General features: G+C 42.3%; 1 protein-coding gene across 19 annotated transcripts in view; it reads left to right on the top strand.

Moving 5' to 3' along the window:
- The window catches only part of POSTN (periostin), a 55010-nt gene that overhangs the window by 10651 nt on the left and 23442 nt on the right, over positions 1 to 20917 (top strand). For all 19 annotated transcript variants that reach the window (XM_077920916.1, XM_077920915.1, XM_077920913.1 and 16 more), the window contains exons 5-12: positions 237 to 401; positions 1102 to 1248; positions 2769 to 2910; positions 9325 to 9537; positions 10097 to 10231; positions 11588 to 11736; positions 14700 to 14836; positions 18506 to 18636. In XM_077920916.1, coding sequence (XP_077777042.1) covers positions 237 to 401; positions 1102 to 1248; positions 2769 to 2910; positions 9325 to 9537; positions 10097 to 10231; positions 11588 to 11736; positions 14700 to 14836; positions 18506 to 18636 — 1219 coding nt within the window. The remainder of the gene's footprint in view (positions 1 to 236; positions 402 to 1101; positions 1249 to 2768; positions 2911 to 9324; positions 9538 to 10096; positions 10232 to 11587; positions 11737 to 14699; positions 14837 to 18505; positions 18637 to 20917) is intronic.

Here is a 20917-nt window from a genome sequence, read left to right as displayed (position 1 = left end):
CAAGACCGCACAAATAAATGAAAGTTGTAATTCATGGAGCTGCGGTACTTTCAAATGAAAGAAACTTAGAAGCTTAGCAGCTGGATGCTAAATGAAGTACTGTAGCTTGCCAAAGGGAATATTAGCATGAAAAAAACATTAGCATGGATTATTTCACTTGTAGCAGAGTAATCTGGTGTATATCAGGCTGACTGGGATGATGGCCATGGAAAGTCTAACTGAATCTCTTCCCCTAGGAAATTCACGAAGGCCTGATTGAAAATGTAAACATCGAACTGTACAATGCCCTCCATAACCACATGGTGAACAAGCGCATGTTGACAAAGGACCTCAGGAATGGCATGGATCTGGTGTCTATGTACGACAACCAAAAACTGCATATAAATCACTACCCCAATGGTGTAAGTCTGTTTAATTATTCTTTTTCTCATAAAGCACCATGAACTTTAGCCCCTGGAATAGAGGACATTGTAATGTTGCATGTGATATTTATGTTATAAATGTGGCTCTAAACTTGGAAAGAGCTGTAAACTTCAACTTTCTAGATAGAATTTCATTTTTATAGGTGTTTGGTGGGATCCAAAGATGCAGCATGATTCTATGCATGCTTACTCAGAAGTAAGTCCCAGTGGGGAATACTCCCGGGGAAGTGGTAAAGGATTGTAGCTTCAGTTAGTTGACCTAAGGTCCTGCTGCAATCAAGTCAGACATGGCTATTTATTTATTCTTATTAGTTATATGTCATTTTTTAATCAATGATTTCAAGGCACTTTACAAAATCCAAAGATGTACCAAACTATCAGCAGGTTAAAAACAATGGCTACTAACACAGTGTTAAATTTCGCTCTCTATGTTCACCTTAAAGAATTTAAAAACATTATTGCTACCAAATATAGGACATGAAATGTATCTGGTACATGTTTCATTGCAATGTGTGTTCTAGCAAGATTCTTTCCAGAATGTTTTATAGGAGACATCTCATCACACATCCCATAAAGGCAATAGAAGCATAAAGAAATGTGTAACGCTTTCTCGATAATCTTCTGGTTGCCAGCGAGTTCTGTGCTGAATATTCTCTGGCATCATTCTTCAAAAATGCAGGTTGTTACAGTTAACTGCGCTAGAATCATCCATGGTAACCAAATTGCTACAAATGGTGTTGTGCATGTCATCGACCGTGTGCTGACCCCTGTTGGAAATACCATTCAAGACTTCCTTGACGTGGAAGATGATCTTTCATCTCTCAGAGTAAGCTTTCCTTCATAATTATGAACGTCCTTTAGCCTTTAGCCTTGATAGTTGCTGCATCCTGATTTAAGCACACATCTAACACAGTTAGCTTTTTGGTGTTAGCTTTTGTGTTGGACACCTGCCTGCTATTTTTCCATGTTAAAAACTTCTTTATAAAGAAACCCTCCCCAGTCTCTTCCAGCTTCTCCCACTGTTTTCTGCTCTCCGTGTTCTGCCCTCCCAGCTCCCATTCCATGGCCACTGCTGTTGTGCAAATCCTGGATTGGCGTGAGCCACTGCAAATACCCCAATGGGAGCTGTGCTACGACAGCCTTAATTTTATTTATATACACACACACACTAGGACGCGGGTGGCGCTGTGGGTTAAACCACAGAGCCTAGGACTTGCCGATCAGAAGGTCGGCGGTTCGAATCCCCGCGACGGGGTGAGCTCCTGTTGCTCGGCCCCTGCTCCTGCCAACCTAGCAGTTCAAAAGCACGTCAAAGTGCAAGTAGATAAATAGGTACCACTCTGGCAGGAAGGTAAACAGCATTTCCATGTGCTGCTGTGGTTTGCCAGAAGCGGCTTAGTCATGCTGGCCACATGACCCGGAAGCTGTACACCAGCTCCCTCGGCCAATAAAGCGAGATGAGCGCCGCAACCCCAGAGTCGGCCACGACTGGACCTAATGGTCAGGGGTCCCTTTACCTTTTATACACACACCAAAAAAATACATGTAGATATAGTATATGTATATGTATTTGGCTTTCCAGCTAATTGTTGAGTAGCCAAATGAGCACATGGGGTAGGGGGAGCTTCCTTGCAATGCAGGCATTTACGTGTTCCTACATTTGTGAGTATACATCTAGGAAAACAACTCTATAATGCTTACATATTATCAAAAACCTGACAGTACCTAACTATCGAAGGCTTTTCACCAAAGCCAGACTGAATGTCTTCCCCTCTGCAGTGCTGGATGGTAGGTTGAGAGGAGTTCCCTACCAGGACAGACTTTGCTCGTGTGCTCATGACATCGATTCCATAAATCATATTTTGTTGCACTGTACGAAGTATGAGCAGGCCAGGGCTGAACTGATACTACCCTTGCTGGTGCCTTTCCCGGGAAAGTCAGAGGCTCACTATGTCAGGTTCCTACTGGAAGACCGGACAAAAGCTAGAATGTTGGCAGTGGCAAAGTTTTTATTGGTGGTTGCAAGAACAAATGAGCCCTATATTCCAAACAAAGTGCTTGATTAACCTGGAGGTAGGCTGTATGAACTCTGTATTGATTTGTAATGTTTTGTTGGGTCTCTGGACCGTAATAAAGATAGTTGTTGTTGTTGTTGTTGTTTTGTTGTTGTTGTTGTTGTTGTTATAATGCTTACATATTATATTATGAGTTGCCCAATGACTATGAAAAAATACTGGTCTTAAGTGACCATGGGAAGAGTATTACCGTACTCGGCTCATTTAAAATATTGCTTTTATGTTCCTAAAATATCAAGGTGCTTAATAACGGCATCTCTTTCTTTCCAAGACTGCTGCCATGGCATCAGATGTGATGGAAACGCTTGGGAAGCCTGGGCAATACACGCTCTTTGCTCCTACCAACGAAGCTTTTGAGAAACTTCCACGTGGAGTCTTAAACAGGATTATGAACGACAAGGTGGCTGCTAAAGGTATTTCTGTAAAGTTGATATTGTGGGAAAAGAAAAAGAGACAATCCATTTCACAGCTTTGGAGCTGGTATGTCCCACAGAGGAACTTACAGTCTTCAAACAAAAACATCCTGAAGGTCCCAGGCCACAGAGAGGTTAGGCTGGCCTCAACTAGAGCCAGGGCTTTTTCGGCTGTGGCCCCGATCTGGTGGAACGCTCTGTCACAAGAGACTAGGGCCCTGTGGGACTTGACATTTTCCGCAGGGCCTGCAAGACAGAGCTGTTCCACCAGGCCTTTAGCCAGGGCACAGCCTGACTCCCTCCTTTGGCAATCTTCACAGAACTTTAGCCTAATGGTTGCCATCAATCTGATTTGAATTAATTTTATAATGAAATGAATTTAGAATGTTGTACTATTTTATTGTTGTTAGCCGCCCTGAGCCCGGCTTTGGCTGGGGAGGGCGGGATATAAATAAAATTTATTATTATTATTAATAGTTAAGAACATGATATGTCTCCCACCATGTTAAACCATTTGCTGTAAATAAGTATGACAAAATTGTCCATGTGCAATTATTTTGAACCCAGCTCTGTTCCAGGAGGCATAACAACTGCCTCTAATAAGTGAGATAAGTTAGGGTTGCCCTATGTTGCAATTTTGCCCAAAAAGCTCAACAACGTTTCTGTCTGGATTTTCACTGTTTGAAATATGGCAACCCTAGAGAAGTAATAAATAGCTGTTGAGTCTGCCGTGTTTGTAGGTGAGCCTGGAGTATTGTCCTCCCATTTGCAGCAGCACAGCCCAACACATTCTTCGGATTGTTCCTCTTCAAAACTCAGGGCTCATTCCCACTTTTGCCTGACCAGTATTTTGGTCGTATTGTGTACTGATGAATTCCCCAGGGTCTGAGAGCTTTTCTCGCTGTTCCGCAGCTGTGCCTTGCGAAAATCCAATTTTACCTGCTGAAATGAATCTTATCAGATGTGCAAAAAAATCCGAAGGGAGATTTTGCTCAGCCAATCTTCAATTCAGCGGGTGAGATCGGATTTTCGCAAGGCACAGCTGCGGAAAAAAATGAGAAAAGCTCTCAGAATGGGGGGGGGTATTGGTATACAATACAATCAAAGTAATGGTCAACTGAAAGTGTGGATGAACCCATTACCCCTCCATAAGGTGGGAATTTCTGCTATTCATCCTCCTTTCATTACCTTTCTGTAAGTTGTTCCCAAACTATCAGTGTCATCAGTGTCTTGCATCTGCAGCTCATCGCATAAATGTACAGTGGTACCTTGGGTTACATACGCTTCAGATCACATATGCTTCAGGTTACAGACTCCGCTTACCCAGAAATAGTACCTTGGGTTAAGAACTTTACTTCAGGATGAGAACAGAAATTGTGCTCCGGCGGCAGCAGGAGGCCCCATTAGCTAAAGTGGTGCTTCAGGTTAAGAACAGTTTCAGGTTAAGAGCGGACCTCCGGAACGAATTAAGTACTTAACCCGAGGTACCACTGTATTTCCATTAGCCCATTGCTGCATAATGTGTAAGCCTGTAAGGAGTTTGAAGTAAGTTACTAGGTAAATGATGATAGGAAGAGTGCTTTCTCCTTGTCTTCCCACATCTTTCCTACCCAACATTATGGGTATCTGAAAAACTGTACCTAGAGCACATGTGGTCAGCTTCAGCTTACTTAGAAAGACAACCTTTCATACATGCCCCTTTTAGGAAAATAATAGCAGCAATGAGACATTAATGTTCACAACAGCTTCAGTTCTTGAATATGCCTTATGTGCTATTATGCTTTGACTAGATGAAATTGAGAAAGCTGTAACAGCACCTTTCAGTGTAATTGGTGCGACCGCTGAGGATACAAAACCTCACCAACTAAGCTCTAGTAAATGAAACTTCCTGCATTTGAAATGTGCTCAGAACTACTCAAATGGTATACTTTTGTATCCCATAAACATTCTATAAAAGAAAAGGGAAGTCCCATTAGAATCTTTACAGCTAATGGTTACTGCAAGTTACAGCTTGCATCTGTTCTTCTCATTAAGAAAGGGCAGTTGATACATAGACAGTGTAGGAGTAAGAATTTTCCCTGCTTCATATGTCAAAGGAAAAAGAAAGGGAGGATCCCGAGGGAGTCGTGCTCAGCTTTAGCAACAGGATATCTGGAAGTGCTCACTAGAAACCATCTCTCAAATGCTATCTTCCTCCTATAAGCTTACGACAATCTCATTTGACTGAAAATAACATTTCTGCTCCAATTGTTTTAATCATGTCATAACCTTCACCTTCCCCTGGCGTCTAACTATGTATGTGTAATTTCTTTGTTTATTTGGTGTAGTTGCATGTTGCCCCATAACACAAAGTTTTCTGGGCAGCTTATAATAATACAGTGGTACCTTGGTTCTCAAACTTAATCCGTTCCGGAAGTCCATTCCAAAACCAAAGCGTTCCAAAACCAAGGTGCGCTTTCCCATAGAAAGTAATGCAAACTGAATTAATCCGTTCCAGACTTTTAAAAACAACCCCTAAAACAGCAATTTAACATGAATTTTACTATCTAATGAGACCATTGATCCATAAAATGAAAGCAATAATCAATGTACTGTACTATAAAATAAATAAGACAATATTGTAGATGATAAAAATTAAAATTATTTTTTGTTTCTTACCTGCTCTGATGATAGTCTTTGTTTGGATGGGGGGCTTTTATCCATTTCCACAGTCACACAGTCAATCAATCTGAACTGGGTTCCACACAGTCACAAAAACAAATTAATCGAAAAAGCCTCCAAAACAAAAATGCAAAATTTATAGCAAAAACGAAAAAGCCCCATACTTAATCAGTTTCAGAAGTCCATTTGACTTCCAAAATGTTCAAAAACCGGGGCACAGCTTCTGATTGGTGTAGGTGCCCCGGAAACAACAGCCAACCGCCGCATCGAATGTTCGGCTTCCGAAAAAAGTTTGAAAACCGGAACACGAACTTCCGGGTTTTCGGAGTTTGAGAACCAAAGCATTTGAAAACCAAGGTGTTTGAGAACCAAGATACCACTGTAATAATAATAAAACCTTGAAATTAAAAAATAAGCAACTCAGGAACGCAATACCTCAAGGGCTGCCTCTCTCCATATGAACTGACCCATACCTCCATGAGAGGTCCCAAGGTGGCAACACAAGAACAGGCCTTTTCTGCAGTGGCTCCCCATTTGTGGAATGCTCTCCCCAGGGAGGCTCGCCGGGAGCCTTCATTATACTCCTTTAGGCGCCTGGTGAAAAAGTTCGTCTTCAACCAGGCCTTTGGTTGATTGACATCTGATGCCCTTTTAAATGAGTTGTGGGAGGGAGAATTATTGGCTTGCTGCTTTTGTTGTTACTTTTGCTACAAATTTTGTGGGTTTTATATTGCGATTTTATGTTGTGAAGCACCCTGAGATCTGCAGATGAAGGGTGTTAATTCATATTTAATAAATAATAATAAGCCATAGCAGCATTAAAATCAAAACCAAAGAAATGCAACAACAAAAAGAGCACAATTGTCCCAAAATTATAAACTCAGAGATCCAGGTTACCTAAGTTGCTTTGAAGGCGTGGGTAAACAGAAAGGTTTGCCTGACCAAAAATAGGGTGGCAGGCAAACTTTTCTGAGAAGACAATTCCATACCCGGGGTGCCGCTACCAGAAAGGTTGTATCACTCATAATTACCTTCCTGACTTCACCTGAAGCAGGATTTCTGAAGCTTGAAGAAGGTACATTTGGAAGGAAGTGGTCTTTCAAGAAACCTGGTATTTCAAGTAAGACATCAGTTTAGAACTCTCTGAGGAGAAAGCAACCTCTCCCACGAGAATTCTCTAGCAGAGCCGTTTCTAAATCAAATTCAGGGGTCTTTGACCATGACCAAAGCACTGTCCCTGATAAAAATGGAAATTTCTGGTAAAAAGGAAGGGAAACTACAAAGTCAGATGTTTAAGTTAGAGAAGTGCCTTGGCAGTTTACCTAGGCGTCAGGTCTAGTTGTTGGCCTGGCTGTCGATTTTATAACTCACTCCAGTTGGTTTTTTATCTCAGTGGGACCATGCGCCTGTGAAAGATTGGCAGGAAAAGGCTGGAAATGCCTTTAGCCTTACCGCTTCTCTTGTAACACCTTTGCCGCATGCCAGCTGAGAACCGTCTTACCGGGAGGGATTTCCCAACTGGCCTGTTAGATCAATTACCCCACTTGGCACCACAGAAAATGCTGCATAAAAGGGGTGAAGAGTGAAGCTTTCTTTTCCATGTTATCACAGTGCACCAGAAGCACACTGATATTTTAAAGAAAAAAGAGGGAGTTAGCTTCACACTAAAATAGGTAGATGTGGTCGGGGGACAAAATTGATTCTATGGTTACTGACTGACTGGCCACTAGCCTATTTTGTCCATCGAAAAGGAATAAGTTGGGGAGCAAAAAGAGAAATGCCACCACTTTTTGGTGTTGTTTTTTTTAGGGCGGCCTCTATAGTGAGGCAGAGCTAGGTGTCAATTAGTGTGCTTATTACATTTTTACAATTGCAGGGGGGATTTGAACTTCCTTCCTCAAGTACCAAAATATCTTAGATCATCGCTGTCTTTTAAGTGCACTGTAAATAGAGGTTCAGGTCAAATATTGGTCTCCAATTCACATTTTAAATATAGGGATCATATTATTTGATTAAAGGTTCATGAGTTTCGCAGTCATGATAGATGTAATAACCTATTATTATTATCCAGAGCTATTATTATGTTATGATAGTGGCAATGGTTGGAATAGTTTCAACAGCCTTGCTGAGAGACAACCAAGTTTAAAATTCCCTACTATAGGTCTCCCTGTCCAAAGAACCTCATTAGACTGGCTCCCTCACAGTGTTCCAGAAACTGGACGAAGACTTGTTATGCCACACAGGGGCTAGTGGGGTTGCTGCGTGTTGCTTTCTCCTGTGGCTTTTGCTTTTGAATTCAGATGCTGAGTTCATCATAGTGTGTTTGGGTTGTGGCAGCTCATTAGGAGAACTGCATTGCTTCTTGGGAAACCTGCGGTGTGAACGTGTGGGGCATGAGTAGGCAAACTAAGGACCGGGGGCTGGATCCGACCCAATCGCCTTCTCAATCCAGCCCGCGGACGGTCCAGGAATCAGCATGTTTTTACATGACTAGAATGTGCCCTTTAATTTAAAATGTATCTCTGGGTTATTTGTGGGGCCTGCCTGGTGTTTTTCCATGAGGAGAATGTGTGCTTTTATTTAAAATGCATCTCTGGGTTATTTGTGGGGCATAGGAATTCGTTCATTTTTTCCCTTCAAAATATAGTCCGGCCCCCACAAGGTCTGAGGGACAGTGGACCGGCCCCCTGCTGAAAAAAGTTTGCTGACCCCTGGTGTAGGGTTATTGGCCAAATGCGATTGGGTTTGAGATTCATGCATAACATAGTAGAATCACAGAATCATAGAACTGTAGAGCTGGAAGAGACCCCAAGGGTCATCTAGTCCAACCCCCTCAATGCAGGAATGGCTAAGAGATTGATATGTGAAACCAGCACCGTTCTGGCAGCTCAGTATGAACCGTCTGAAATAAGCAGCACTGGCAACTTTTGCCTCTCCCTCTGCCCCCTTCCCACAAACAGCAAGTTACTGATTCATGTCACATATTGCCACCGGAGAGATAATGTACAGGGTTGTTTTTTTTTTAATGAAACAGTTTAAATATATGTTCTAAATATCCCTAGCTATATGTGCTATTTAATGGTTTTGCTATTTTTCTGCTCATGATTTTGATTCTAATGTAAGTATAATAAGTTGCAAGGTACAAAATAAAATTCACAATGAAATGTACATTTGAAGGGCTAAGTGTGGTGTAGTGGTTAAGAGCGGTAGTCTCGTAATCTGGGGAACCGGGTTCACGTCTCCGCTCCTCCACATGCAGCTGCTGGGTGACCTTGGGCCAGTCACACTTCTCTGAAGTCTCTCAGCCCCACTCACCTCACAGAGTGTTTGTTGTGGGGGAGGAAGGGAAAGGAGAATGTTAGCCGCTTTGAGACTCCTTAAAGGGAGTGAAAGGCAGGATATCAAATCCAAACTCTTCTTCTTCTTCTAAGCCCTTGTCCAAAGGCATATGATGCTTGTAAAGGTCTTGTTCAAGTGCAGTCCACACTCACTTTTCTAGCTGGAGCAAGCACATAGCAAATGTTTCAATATGGGTACTACTAAAGGTGTGGGGGAATCTCTCTTTCCCCCTAAATAGTTAAGAACGTTCCAATCTCTAGTGGAAATGAATGTCATTATTTACAAAACGAAAGCAAAACTCATTACATTAACTGTTTATAATGGCATTGTATTTTCTAAAACGTACCAGTTTTAGATGGCTGCAGCATCGCCTCAGGTTTCATTTGAGTCCTTTCTGTTCTCTCCCCTGTTTAGCTCTGATGAAGTTCCACATTCTGAATACTCTCCAGTGTTCTGAAGCCATCATGAGTGGAGGTGTCTACGAGACCTTGGAAGGCAATACTGTCGAAGTTGGCTGTGATGGCGAAAGCTTGACAATCAATGGCGTCAAAATGGTGAAGCGAAAAGACATTGTGACAAGCAATGGTGTCATTCATCTGGTAGACCAAGTGCTTATTCCTGACTCTGGTGAGTCTTCTTCTTTTTCTTTGGCGATCACTCATAGCCGAGTAAGATTGTCTTCCATAAACATGGTTTTAACAGTGAGTCCATAAGTGACTGTGGAGGCCAATTTTGGATCCTCCCACAGTGGGGACATAGGTTTCCGGGCGGGAGTTGGTCATGGTGAGGGTTTGCCAAATGTGCCTTTCTCTTAGCACATTTCTCCCCTTCGTCCTGAAACTCAGGACGTCTTCAAAGCCCATGACACCTTTGGTAGAGGCTGTTCTCCAACTGGAGTGCTCACAGGCTGGTGTTTCCCAGTTGTCTGTGTTTATGCTACATTTTTTAAGATTTGACTTGAGAGTGACACACAGGCGACTTCCAATCCTATGCACTTTCTATAGTACTAATTGACCCCTGGAATAGATAGGCAGGTAGTCTCAACTAATTATCTCTTTTGAAGAAGTAACCCATTTATGAACTCTATGGATATTCCTTGAGTATCCTTTTAAAAATATTTGTCTGTTTGTCAAGAGTTTTGGAGTGAAACCTAATGCTTGTCCACCCATTTCTTCCTCAATTTCAGCTAAGCAAGTTATAGATCTTGCTGGTCCTCAACAAACCACCTTCAAAGACCTGGTGTCTCAGGTTGGCTTGGCCGCAGCTTTAAAGCCAGAGGAAGAATATACCTTGCTAGCTCCAGTGAATGGGGCTTTCTCCGGTAGGTAGACCGACAGACTTGGTGGCACCAAAAATAACGCTTAAGAGATATCTTAAATATCTTCTTCAACAACTTTGTGAAGAAGTCCAACACGAGAGAGTTGAAACTACTTACAATCACTGAAACTGAAATCCCCTTGATAGATTTAGGATGCTCAGACTCTACAAATAAGTCTTGATCAATACAAGAAGATAGCTCTGTGAGACCTGTTGCTGGAAGTCCATGGGACCTCCATGGCTAGGAGTGAGTGCCTGGTAGTTCCATGCTATGGTTGCTTCACTGTCATGGGATGTGGGTGGCACTGTGGTCTAAACCACTGAGCCTCTTGGGCTTGCCGATCAGAAGGTCGGCGGTTCAAATCCCCACGACAGGGTGAGCTCCTGTTGCTCTGTCCCAGCTCCTGCCAACTTAGCAGTTCGAAAGCACGCCAGTGCAAGTAGATAAATAGGTACTGCTGTGGCGGGAAGGTAAACGGCTCTGTATACCCCGGTTTCTGTCATGGTGTTCTGTTGCACCAAAAGTGGTTTAGTCATGCTGGCCACATGACCCGGAAAGCTGTCTGTGGACAAACGCCGGCTCCCTCAGCCTGAAAGTGAGATGAGTGCTGCAACCCCATAGTCGCCTTTGACTGGACTTCACTGTCCAGGGGTCCTTTACCTTTACCTTTCATGGCTTCAGAGGGAGAGGCATTCCTGAGGAGCTAGTCTTATCAACTGCTGGTGGAAGCACAAATGCTGGAGGAGGAGAGTCGTTGCTCTGTTCTCTGATGCACACACATATATATGCACCAAGACTGGCCTGGCTGAGTTGTCATTACTACAGCCTGTGAGGACAGTAACAGTTAACTCAAATTCCTGGTATGGAAGTGTCTGGACTTGCTTTAAAAAGAGTAAGAGCAATCCCCCAAATTCCCAATTATGTCTATGACTGAACCACATCCACATCCAAGCTTGGAGCTTGGAGAGGCTCCAGGTGGGTACAAATATGGAATAATGAGACTCGTCTTAACCAAGAGAAAAGACTGTCACTGCATCCCAACCTACTACTGCCATCACTATGCCAGAGACATAGTTAAAGGGCCTCCCTCCACACACAGTCTTTCTCCACACCTATGCATTTATTTGACCACTCAAATAGTTCTTCACACATCTGAATTCAGTGGAGGACAGTGCATCATGCAAGCTACTGCATGCTTTAAAAAGAGGCAATTGTTGGTTTTTGGGTAAATAACAGATGTGAAAGAATGAGGCCAAAGCTGAATGGAGGTGGATAACATTTTCCATTATATCTGAGATTATATGTAAAACTACATGAACGAAACCTAATTTAGGCATTATGTTCTATCCAAACTGTTAGATGACGTCTTAACTACGGACCAGAGGATCCTCAGATTGATTCTGCAGAATCACATTTTGAAAGTGAAAATTGGCCTGAATGACCTCTACAATGGACAGTTCTTGGAGACACTGGGAGGAAAGAAGCTCAGAGTATTTGTGTATCGTACAGTAAGTGAATTTTAAAACTCGGGAAACATTTATGACAGCAAAAGATTGCAATGTGTTGGAACTGCTGTAAAAGGGATAGGGTTCTCCAACGTAATCTTGAAAATCTACACTATTATGTTACTTCACTGTGCCTTATTAAAAACATTTTTAAAATTTCAGTAATTCTTGGACCCCAAAGTTAAATCTGGAATCCTTGCTAAACCATCTCCAACACTTCTATAGTTAAATATATGACTGTGCTAGGAACCTGGCAGGTACGGTTTTGAAAGGTATTCTTTACACAGTACAGTCGTACCTTGGAAGTCAAACGGAATCTGTTCTTGAAGTCCATTCAACTTCCAAAACATTCGAAAAACAAAGTGCGGCTTCTGATATGCTGCAGGAAGCTCCTGCAGCCAACTGGCAGTTGTGGAAGCCCTGTTGGACATTCAGCTTCCAAAAATAGTTTTAAAACCGGAACACTCACTTCTGGGTTTTGATCGTTCAGCAGCCAATTTGTTCAGGAGCCAAGGCATTCAAGATCTATACGACTGTATCATTTTCAATATTTACAGTTGGAGAGATCCAATGCCCTTTGAGAATAAGAGTAAATTATGTTGCCCCGTTTTAACAGAAATTGGATTTTACCATGGAAATCCAGTATCCAAAGTTGCCCAGTGATTTCCCCTGCTCTGCTTGTGTTCTTAGTATTCCTTTGATTTAAAGTGGGGCAGGAGCAAGCTCTAAGGAGCCAGGATCCGAAATGTTTTTCTTCTGTATCTGGAGGTAAATCTTATAAGGAATGAGTCCATTGTTTCATCTCCCCAGTGTTTCTGGTTAGCAATCTTGTCCATGAGCTTTTGGCAGTGTGTGGGCTTTGGGAAAGAAGGATTGTATACGGTTTTACAGAGAGGTGTAGTGAATTATTCACAGTTGTACTTTTTAATGATGTCTAGCTGCGAGATTGACAGCAGCTGGGAAAGTGCATGATTTAAAGCAAGAATCTTGGGAACCAATACCCACTTTTAACCCCAAAATGCATTTGGGGACCCATTTCTTAGTTTTTTACCATATATTTGCATAGTGGTAGTGCTATGTGTGAGAGCCAGTGTGGTGTAGTGGTTAAGAGCGGTAGTCTCGTAATCTGGGGAACCGGGTTTGCGTCTCCGCTCCTCCACATGCAGCTGCTGGGTGACCTTGGGCCAGTCACACTTCTTTGAAGTCTCTCAGCCCCACTCACCTCACAGAGTGTTTGTTGTGGGGGAGGAAGGGAAAGGAGAATGTTAGCCGCTTTGAGACTCCTTTGGGTAGTGATAAAGCGGGATATCAAATCCAAACTTTTCTTCTTCTTCTCCTGTTGTGACCCACCTTGGACAGGCTGTGTCCTGCTAGTGGGTCCCAATCCACCAGTTGAAGACCAGTGATTTAACAAATTAGAAGAATAAGATTGGAAGGCAGTTCCATGTGTTGAGTACAGCAATGGAAAAAAAAATGATTTCAGAGAGCAAGGATTGATGCCAGCAATCAAATTGACTTGTTGGAAAGGTGACTAGTGAGCCCGATGCTCCTGAGAATCCGAGAACTGAGGCTTTAAACTTGGAAATGGGTTGCCATTAGGGATGGGGAAGAAACTTGATTCACCTCACATTTATAGGCAAATCTTTCTAACTAGCTGTTTCCCAAACAATACATGAGGCAAAGTAGAGTAATCCTTAAAAATTCACACTTTTATGAATTTTGCAGTACAGTTCTCCAGCTGAGTAATGTCAAAAACACGTATGCTAGGCTAACGTTGTATATACAAAAGTATGCATTAAGAGAATTGCTTTGCATAAAAAATGTGTATATTTGGGGAAATTGCATACAAGAATGTGTATGTTAAGAGTCTTCACACTGAAATTCTGGTGTACAGTGGTACCTCAGGTTACAAACACTTCAGGTTACAGACTCAGGTTAAGAACTTTGCTTCAGGAGGAGAACAGAAATTGCACGGTGGTGGCGTGGCGGCAGAGGGAGGCCCCATTAGCTAAAGTCGTGTTTCAGGTTAAGAACAGTTTCAGGTTAAGAACGGACCTCCAGAACGAATTAAGTACATAACCAGAGGTACCACTGTATTTTCATGTGGATTAATAATAATGATCACAGACTGATGAGGAAATCAGTAAGAACTGAATTTAAGCTTGGAAAAAGGAGAACTTGCAAAATTTGCCAATCTCTAGTGGCCTAGCCTGAACCATGAGAGCTGTTCCTTTGCTAGTTGTAAAGAACGGTACTGAAAGAGAAATCTTTCCAGATTCAGTTTCTCCCATCGATCCAAGTGTTTGATAGGAAAGGCTATCTGGGGAGAACGTGTGCCTTAAAAGGGAAGGAGACCTTTCAGAATATTGCAATCCTGGGAATAATCTGAGCCAGAGTGCAAAATTTGGTTTCTGAGAATGTTTGAAGACCATTTGGATACTTTTAAAACTGTTTCCTGTTCCTGCCTTGGATTTCTTCATGTCCATCCAGCTTAGCTTGTAAACACATTCGGGGAGAACGGTATATTTCAAATACAAGCAAACGGCTGGCTTTAAGTAAAAAATAAATCAAAACATTTCTGTAGTTTCTCCATAGCCACAGTAGGAAAATGTTCCTTCACATTCCCTCCCCTTGTTCCCTTGAAAAGTCGCACAACAGCTCAAAGTTTTGTGGACCAAAGCAAACTTCTTGGTGCCATGCAAACATGATCAGTAAGAGATTCTCTCTTCACTCCATCCATCTAGAAAAAAGCTGTCCCATTCGTTGCTATACTGCACATTTTGTATAGCCAACAGGGAACATTGGTTCCTGAAAAGAGCAGAAATTAAACACCTGCAAGAGAACTGGGTGAACTACATTTTATATAGCACAAAAGTTTGGAGAAGTTGCATAATCCAGAGCTTGTTTAATATGTTTCCCCACAAGGCTGATTTTTGTGATACTTCTGTTTATTTTTTCATTACTAGGCTGTATGTGTTGAGAATTCATGCATGGTTCGAGGAAGCAAAGAGGGAAGAAATGGATTTATCCACATTTTCAGGGAATTAATTGATCCAGCAGAGAAAACTCTACATGAAGTATTGAGATCGGATAAACGATTCAGGTACACCATGATTTTTAACCGTATCAAAACTCCCCCTGCCCCTGGCAAACTAAACAGAAAGATGAGATCTCAGTTATACATGCTGAGACTGAGTGATGTTGAGAATCATTCTAAAAAAAATTCTCACCCTCAGTTTAACTGTTGTTGTTTTAGGCTTGGAGTGAAAATTATCTAAAATCATAATAAAATCCACCAAGTGTCGTGAGTCGATGACTCTTGTCACCAGTTTTAGTGAATAGCCTGCCATCTGTAATTAGAGGTTTGGGGGATCATAAAATGAAACGATTATTTTAATACTTAGTAATTTAAGAAGCAAACAGTGGCTCATAAGTCCACAATGAAATTTTAAAAGAAAAGCTGGGGCTAGATCCCAGGGAAACCTCCAAACCTTTCAGACCTCAGATAGATAGATGATAGATGATAGATAGATAGATAGATAGATAGATAGATAGATAGATAGATAGATAGATAGATAGATGATAGATAGATAGATGATAGATGATGATAGATAGATAGATAGATAGATAGATAGATAGATAGATAGATAGATAGATGATAGATAGATAGATATAGATAGATAGATAGATGAGAGATGATAGATAGATAGATAGATAGATAGATAGATAGATAGATAGATAGATGATAGATAGATAGATGATAGATAGATAGATAGAATCTTTATTTGCATCAGCCACAAGCCATAGCAAAGGAATTAAATACAATAAAGTTCAGTTGGAAGGAAGAATTCCAGTTCTCATAGAATCATAGAATCATAGAGTTGGAAGAGACCACAAGGGCCATCGAGTCCAACCCCCTGCCAAGCAGGAAACACCATCAGAGCACTCCTGACATATGGTTGTCAAGCCTCTGCTTAAAGACCTCCAAAGAAGGAGACTCCACCACACTCCTTGGCAGCAAATTCCACTGTCGAACAGCTCTTACTGTCAGGAAGTTCTTCCTAATGTTTAGGTGGAATCTTCTTTCTTGTAGTTTGGATCCATTGCTCCGTGTCCGCTTCTCTGTAGCAGCAGAAAACAACCTTTCTCCCTCCTCTATGTGACATCCTTTTATATATTTGAACATGGCTATCATATCACCCCTTAACCTCCTCTTCTCCAGGCTAAACATGCCCAGCTCCCTTAGCCGTTCCTCATAAGGCATCGTTTCCAGGCCTTTGACCATTTTGGTTGCCCTCCTCTGGACACGTTCCAGTTTGTCAGTGTCCTTCTTGAACTGTGGTGCCCAGAACTGGACACAGTACTCCAGGTGAGGTCTGACCAGAGCAGAATACAGTGGCACTATTACTTCCCTTGATCTAGATGCTATACTCCTATTGATGCAGCCCAGAATTGCATTGGCTTTTTTAGCTGCCGCGTCACACTGTTGGCTCATGTCAAGTTTGTGGTCAACCAAGACTCCTAGATCCTTTTCACATGTACTGCTCTCAAGCCAGGTTCTAATGCTGTTCTTGATAGGAGAAGTTCTAATGCTGTCTTGATAGGAGAAGCAGCATCTGTGCCAATTTTCCTTATGAGTAGCGCAAAAATACAGGAACTGTCTTGGTACTTGCATTTTGGAGCTCTAAATATATACTACCTCTAAATGTACTTTGGCAGATATATTGCGTATGCATGCGAATGTCAACTATTATCATGATCAAGTCCACGAAGCTGGAGGCAAGACTGCAATATATTTTTTTAAAAAACAACAACTATAATGTTCTCCAGGAAAAAAATCTGACTAGGAGAATGAATCATTTATTGCTTTCCACATTTTCCAGCCAGAAATGTTGGAGGGTCTATCAGAAAAAGAAAGTTCTATATTTTCACTGCCTTGCTGTTCGTATCTTATTGTTGGTTGCTCCTATCCCAGCATGCTTGTGGTGCTTTTTCTTTCTTTAGATTCAAGGAAAAGAGGAAAAAAATGAAAAGCAGCATCTTTGGTGTTTATGTCTGAAACATCCCAGTAGAATTCAGTCACGTACATTGCCTAAATATAGCCAATATAGCATCCTCCAGATGTCGTTGGACTACCACTACCAGAATCCCTGAAAACTGGTCATTCTGGCAGAGCCCGATGGGAATTGGAGTCCTACAACAAACTGAGGACGCCATATTGGTGACCTCCCATCTGGACTGCTGTAATGTGCTGTATGTGTGCCTGCCCTTGAAGATGGTCTGGAGCTGGTAGCTAATGTGGAATGTGGCTTCTATACTGGTAATGGGGGCAGAACAAAAGGGACAATGTGTCACCACACCTGAATGTACTGCACTGACTGCCAGTGAGCTACTGGGCCCAATTCAAGGGGTTATTATTAGCATAACCTAGCAATTCGAAAGCACGTCAAAGTGCAAGTAGATAAATAGGTACCACTCCAGCGGGAAGGTAAACGGCGTTTCCGTGCACTGCTCTGGTTTGCCAGAAGCGGCTTAGTCATGCTGGCCACATGACCCGGAAGCTGTATGCCGGCTCCCTCGGCCAATAAAGCAAGATGAGCACCGCAACCCCAGAGTCGGTCACGACTGGACCTAATGGTCAGGGGTCCCTTTACCTTTACCTTAAAGGACCCCTGACAGTTAAGTCCAGTCGCGAATGACTCTGGGGTTGCAGCGCTCATCTCGCTTTACTGGCCGAGGGAGCTGGTGTTTGTCCGCAGACAGTTTTTCCAGGTCATGTGGCCAGCATGACTAAGCCGCTTCTGGTGAAACCAGAGCAGCGCACGGAAATGCCATTTACCTTCCCGCCGGAGCGGTACCTATTTATCTACTTGCACTTTGATGTGCTTTTGAACTGCTAGGTTGGCAGGAGCTGGGACAGAGCAATGGGAGCTCACCCCGTCGCGGGGATTCGAACCGCCGACCTTCTGATCAGCAAGCCCTAGGCTCAGTGGTTTAGACCACAACGCCACCCGCATCCCTTATGATTAACATACAGAGCTCTAAATGTTTTGGGACCCAAGCAGCAACTTACCCAGTGTCAACCATCTCAGACCCTACAATTGGGAGGTGGGACCTTGGTGGCGTTGCCGCCACCGGGAGCTGCCTAGTTGGAGTTGACCCATGACAGGACTTTCTTGTGGCAATTCCCCGTTTGTGGAATGCCATTCCTGGTGAAGTACACCTTGTTTCCTTCATTACTGACTTCCAGGAGGAATTCAGAAATATCCCTGTTTATCCAGGCATTTGATGGCTGAAAGACAGTGTTCCTGGCAATCCCTGAAATCACTACTTGCGTGAATAGGTTTTTAATAATAATAATAATAATAATAATAATAATAATAATAATAATAATTTATTACTCATACCCCGCCCATCTGCCTGGGCTTCCCCACTCTGGGCAGCTTCCAATAAAATATTAAAATACAGTAATGCATCAAACATTAAAAGGTTCCCTAACTAGTTTTAAACTGTTCTGAAAATGTTTTTGAAATATTTTAAACTTGGTTTTAGATATTTTTTGCAGTTTTTTAACGCTTTTAAAAGATCATGATGGTGAATATGATGATGATTGATGAGTTTGCCACCCTTCACTCCTTCATAATATGAATCTGACTTTAGGGGCACTCTTCTGCCTGTGAAGACGTTCGCCTGAAACAATAGGACAATGTTCCTGTCTTCATGCAGAAACTGGGCAGTTGTTAATTGTTTTGTGCTCTCTTTTCTTCCTCAGCACATTCCTCAGCCTAGTGGAAGCAGCAGACTTAGAAGAGGTTCTTTCTCAACCTGGTGACTGGACCTTGTTTGTCCCAACTAATGATGCTTTCAAAGGCTTGACTGAGCAGGAGAAACAGACCCTGATAAGTAAGTAGGTCACAAAAAGCAGATCACAGAGCCAGCGGCTTCTCTGCAGTAGTCCTTTTCAATGTTGTGAGCAGTGCCGGATTTGCATATAAGCTAAACAAGCTATAGCTTAGGGCTCCATGCCCTTGGGGGCCCCAAAAAAATTTAAAGGGAAAAAACACTGGATGTGTGTTTCCAAAACATAAGATAAAAAACAACTAAAATAAAACCTACATACAGCCACAGTGTTTTGTGTTGTGTAGGCTCCTATGATGTAGGTAATGGGCCCCGCCTGCTAGCTTGCTCCCTAAAATATCACTGGTTTGCTCACTAATATATATAGGGTTGTATTTCACTATTAACATACTTCTTCTTAATTGTATTTCAGTTCAACAATTACTTGATAAAATACATATTATGTGCAAATGGCTTTAGAGACCTATTACGTCCACAAATTACCATATAGCATATATTCAGCAACAAAAAACCAGCGTCAATTTGTTGTTGACAAAGGACAGCTGGACATATAAAGGGCCCCATTACCTCCAGTAGTTTAGGACATCATCAAACCTAAATCCAGCCCTGGTTGTGAGAGATGCTGTGTGATTTCTCTTGGCCACTTTAGCTTCCCGAAGTCTCTAGGACTGAAAAGAGGAAGACACCTCTTTATTCTAATAATAATAATAATAATAATAATAATAATAATAATAATTTATTATTTGTACCCCGCCCATCTGGCTGGGTTTCCCCAGCCACTCTGGGCGGCTTCCAACAAAGATAAAAAATACACTAAAATGTCACATATTAAAAACTTCCCTGAACAGGGCTGCCTTCAGATGTCTTCTGAATGTCAGGTAGTTGTTTATCGCTTTGTTCTGTAGTAGCTGTAGTTGTCTATTGCAGAATAAAACAACAAAGCTCCTGTTTGGACATTGTGATACTAACCATTAAGCCTTTACAAATCTTTACTGCATGCATAGACCAGAATTTAAGCCTTTAAAGATTCTTGACTTTTCTTGGAAAAACTTCCACTTCCTACAGACAAAGTGTATTCAATTAATTAGTGGATATTTTCTGAGAACACACGCTTCTGACAGTCACAGCAGGAGTAGACAGAATATGCATTTTTAAAAACCAGGCAGAGTACACAGCAGAGGTTTCCAATACACATGCAGTCATGCTGAATTGGAAGGGAATCAAAAAAACAATGACAGTGAGCCAGGCAGATTTACGACCTTAAGCTTGGAGATCGAGAACAGTGATGACAAAGGGGTGGTGGTGAAAAGTTTATGAAAAGATCCATATTGAAGACTGCTTGTGAGTGATCACATGCATGGCGGGAGATGATGATGATGATAATTTATTATTTATATCCCACCCATCTGGCTGGGTTTCCCCAGCCTCTCTAGGAGGCTCCCAACAGAACATTAAAAACACAGTAAAAGAACAGGACTGCTTTCAGATGTCCTCTAAAAGTCAGATAGTTGTTGATTTCCTTGACATCTGATGGGAGAGCGTTCCACAGGGCAGGCGCCACTACCAAGAAGGCCCTCTGCCTAGTTTGCGTATGAACATTAAATGAACTTCATCACCATACCTACTCCTGAATGATTTGTTGTTGTTTAGTCATTTAGTTGTGTCTGACTCTTCGTGACCCCATGGACCAGAGCACCCCAGGCACTCCTGTCTTCTACTGCCTCCCGCAGTTTGGTCAAACTCATGTTGATAGCTTCGAGAACACTGCCCAACCATCTCGTCCTCTGTCGTCCCCTTCTCCTTGTGCCCTTCATCTTTCCCAGCATCAGGGTCTTTTCTAGGGAGTCTTCTCTTCTCATGAGGTGGCCAAAGTATTGGAGCCTCAGCTTCACGATCTGTCCTTCCAGTGAGCACTCAGGGCTGATTTCCTTAAGAATGGATGCGTTTGATCTTCTTGCAGTCCATGGGACTCTCAAGAGTCTCCTCCAGCACCATAATTCAAAAGCATCAATTCTTCATCAATCAGCCTTCTTTATGGTCCAGCTCTCACTTCCATACATCACTACTGGGAAAACCATAGCTTTAACTATACAGACCTTCGTCAGCAAGGTGATATCTCTGCTTTTAAGATGCTGTCTAGGTTTGTCATTGCTTTTCTCCCAAGAAGCAGGCGTCTTTCAATTTCATGACTGCTGTCACCATCTGCAGTGATCATGGAACCCAAGAAAGTAAAATCTCTCACAACTCCATTTCTTCCCTTTCTGTTTGCCAGGAGGTGATGGGACCAGTGGCCATGATCTTAGTTTTTTTGATGTTGAGCTTCAGA

The sequence above is a fragment of the Podarcis muralis genome, chromosome 17 (assembly GCF_964188315.1).
Source record: "Podarcis muralis chromosome 17, rPodMur119.hap1.1, whole genome shotgun sequence".
NCBI lineage: Eukaryota > Metazoa > Chordata > Lepidosauria > Squamata > Lacertidae > Podarcis > Podarcis muralis.
The sequence above is the reverse complement of the archived record's forward strand: the minus strand, read 5'-3'. Positions and strand labels throughout refer to the sequence as shown.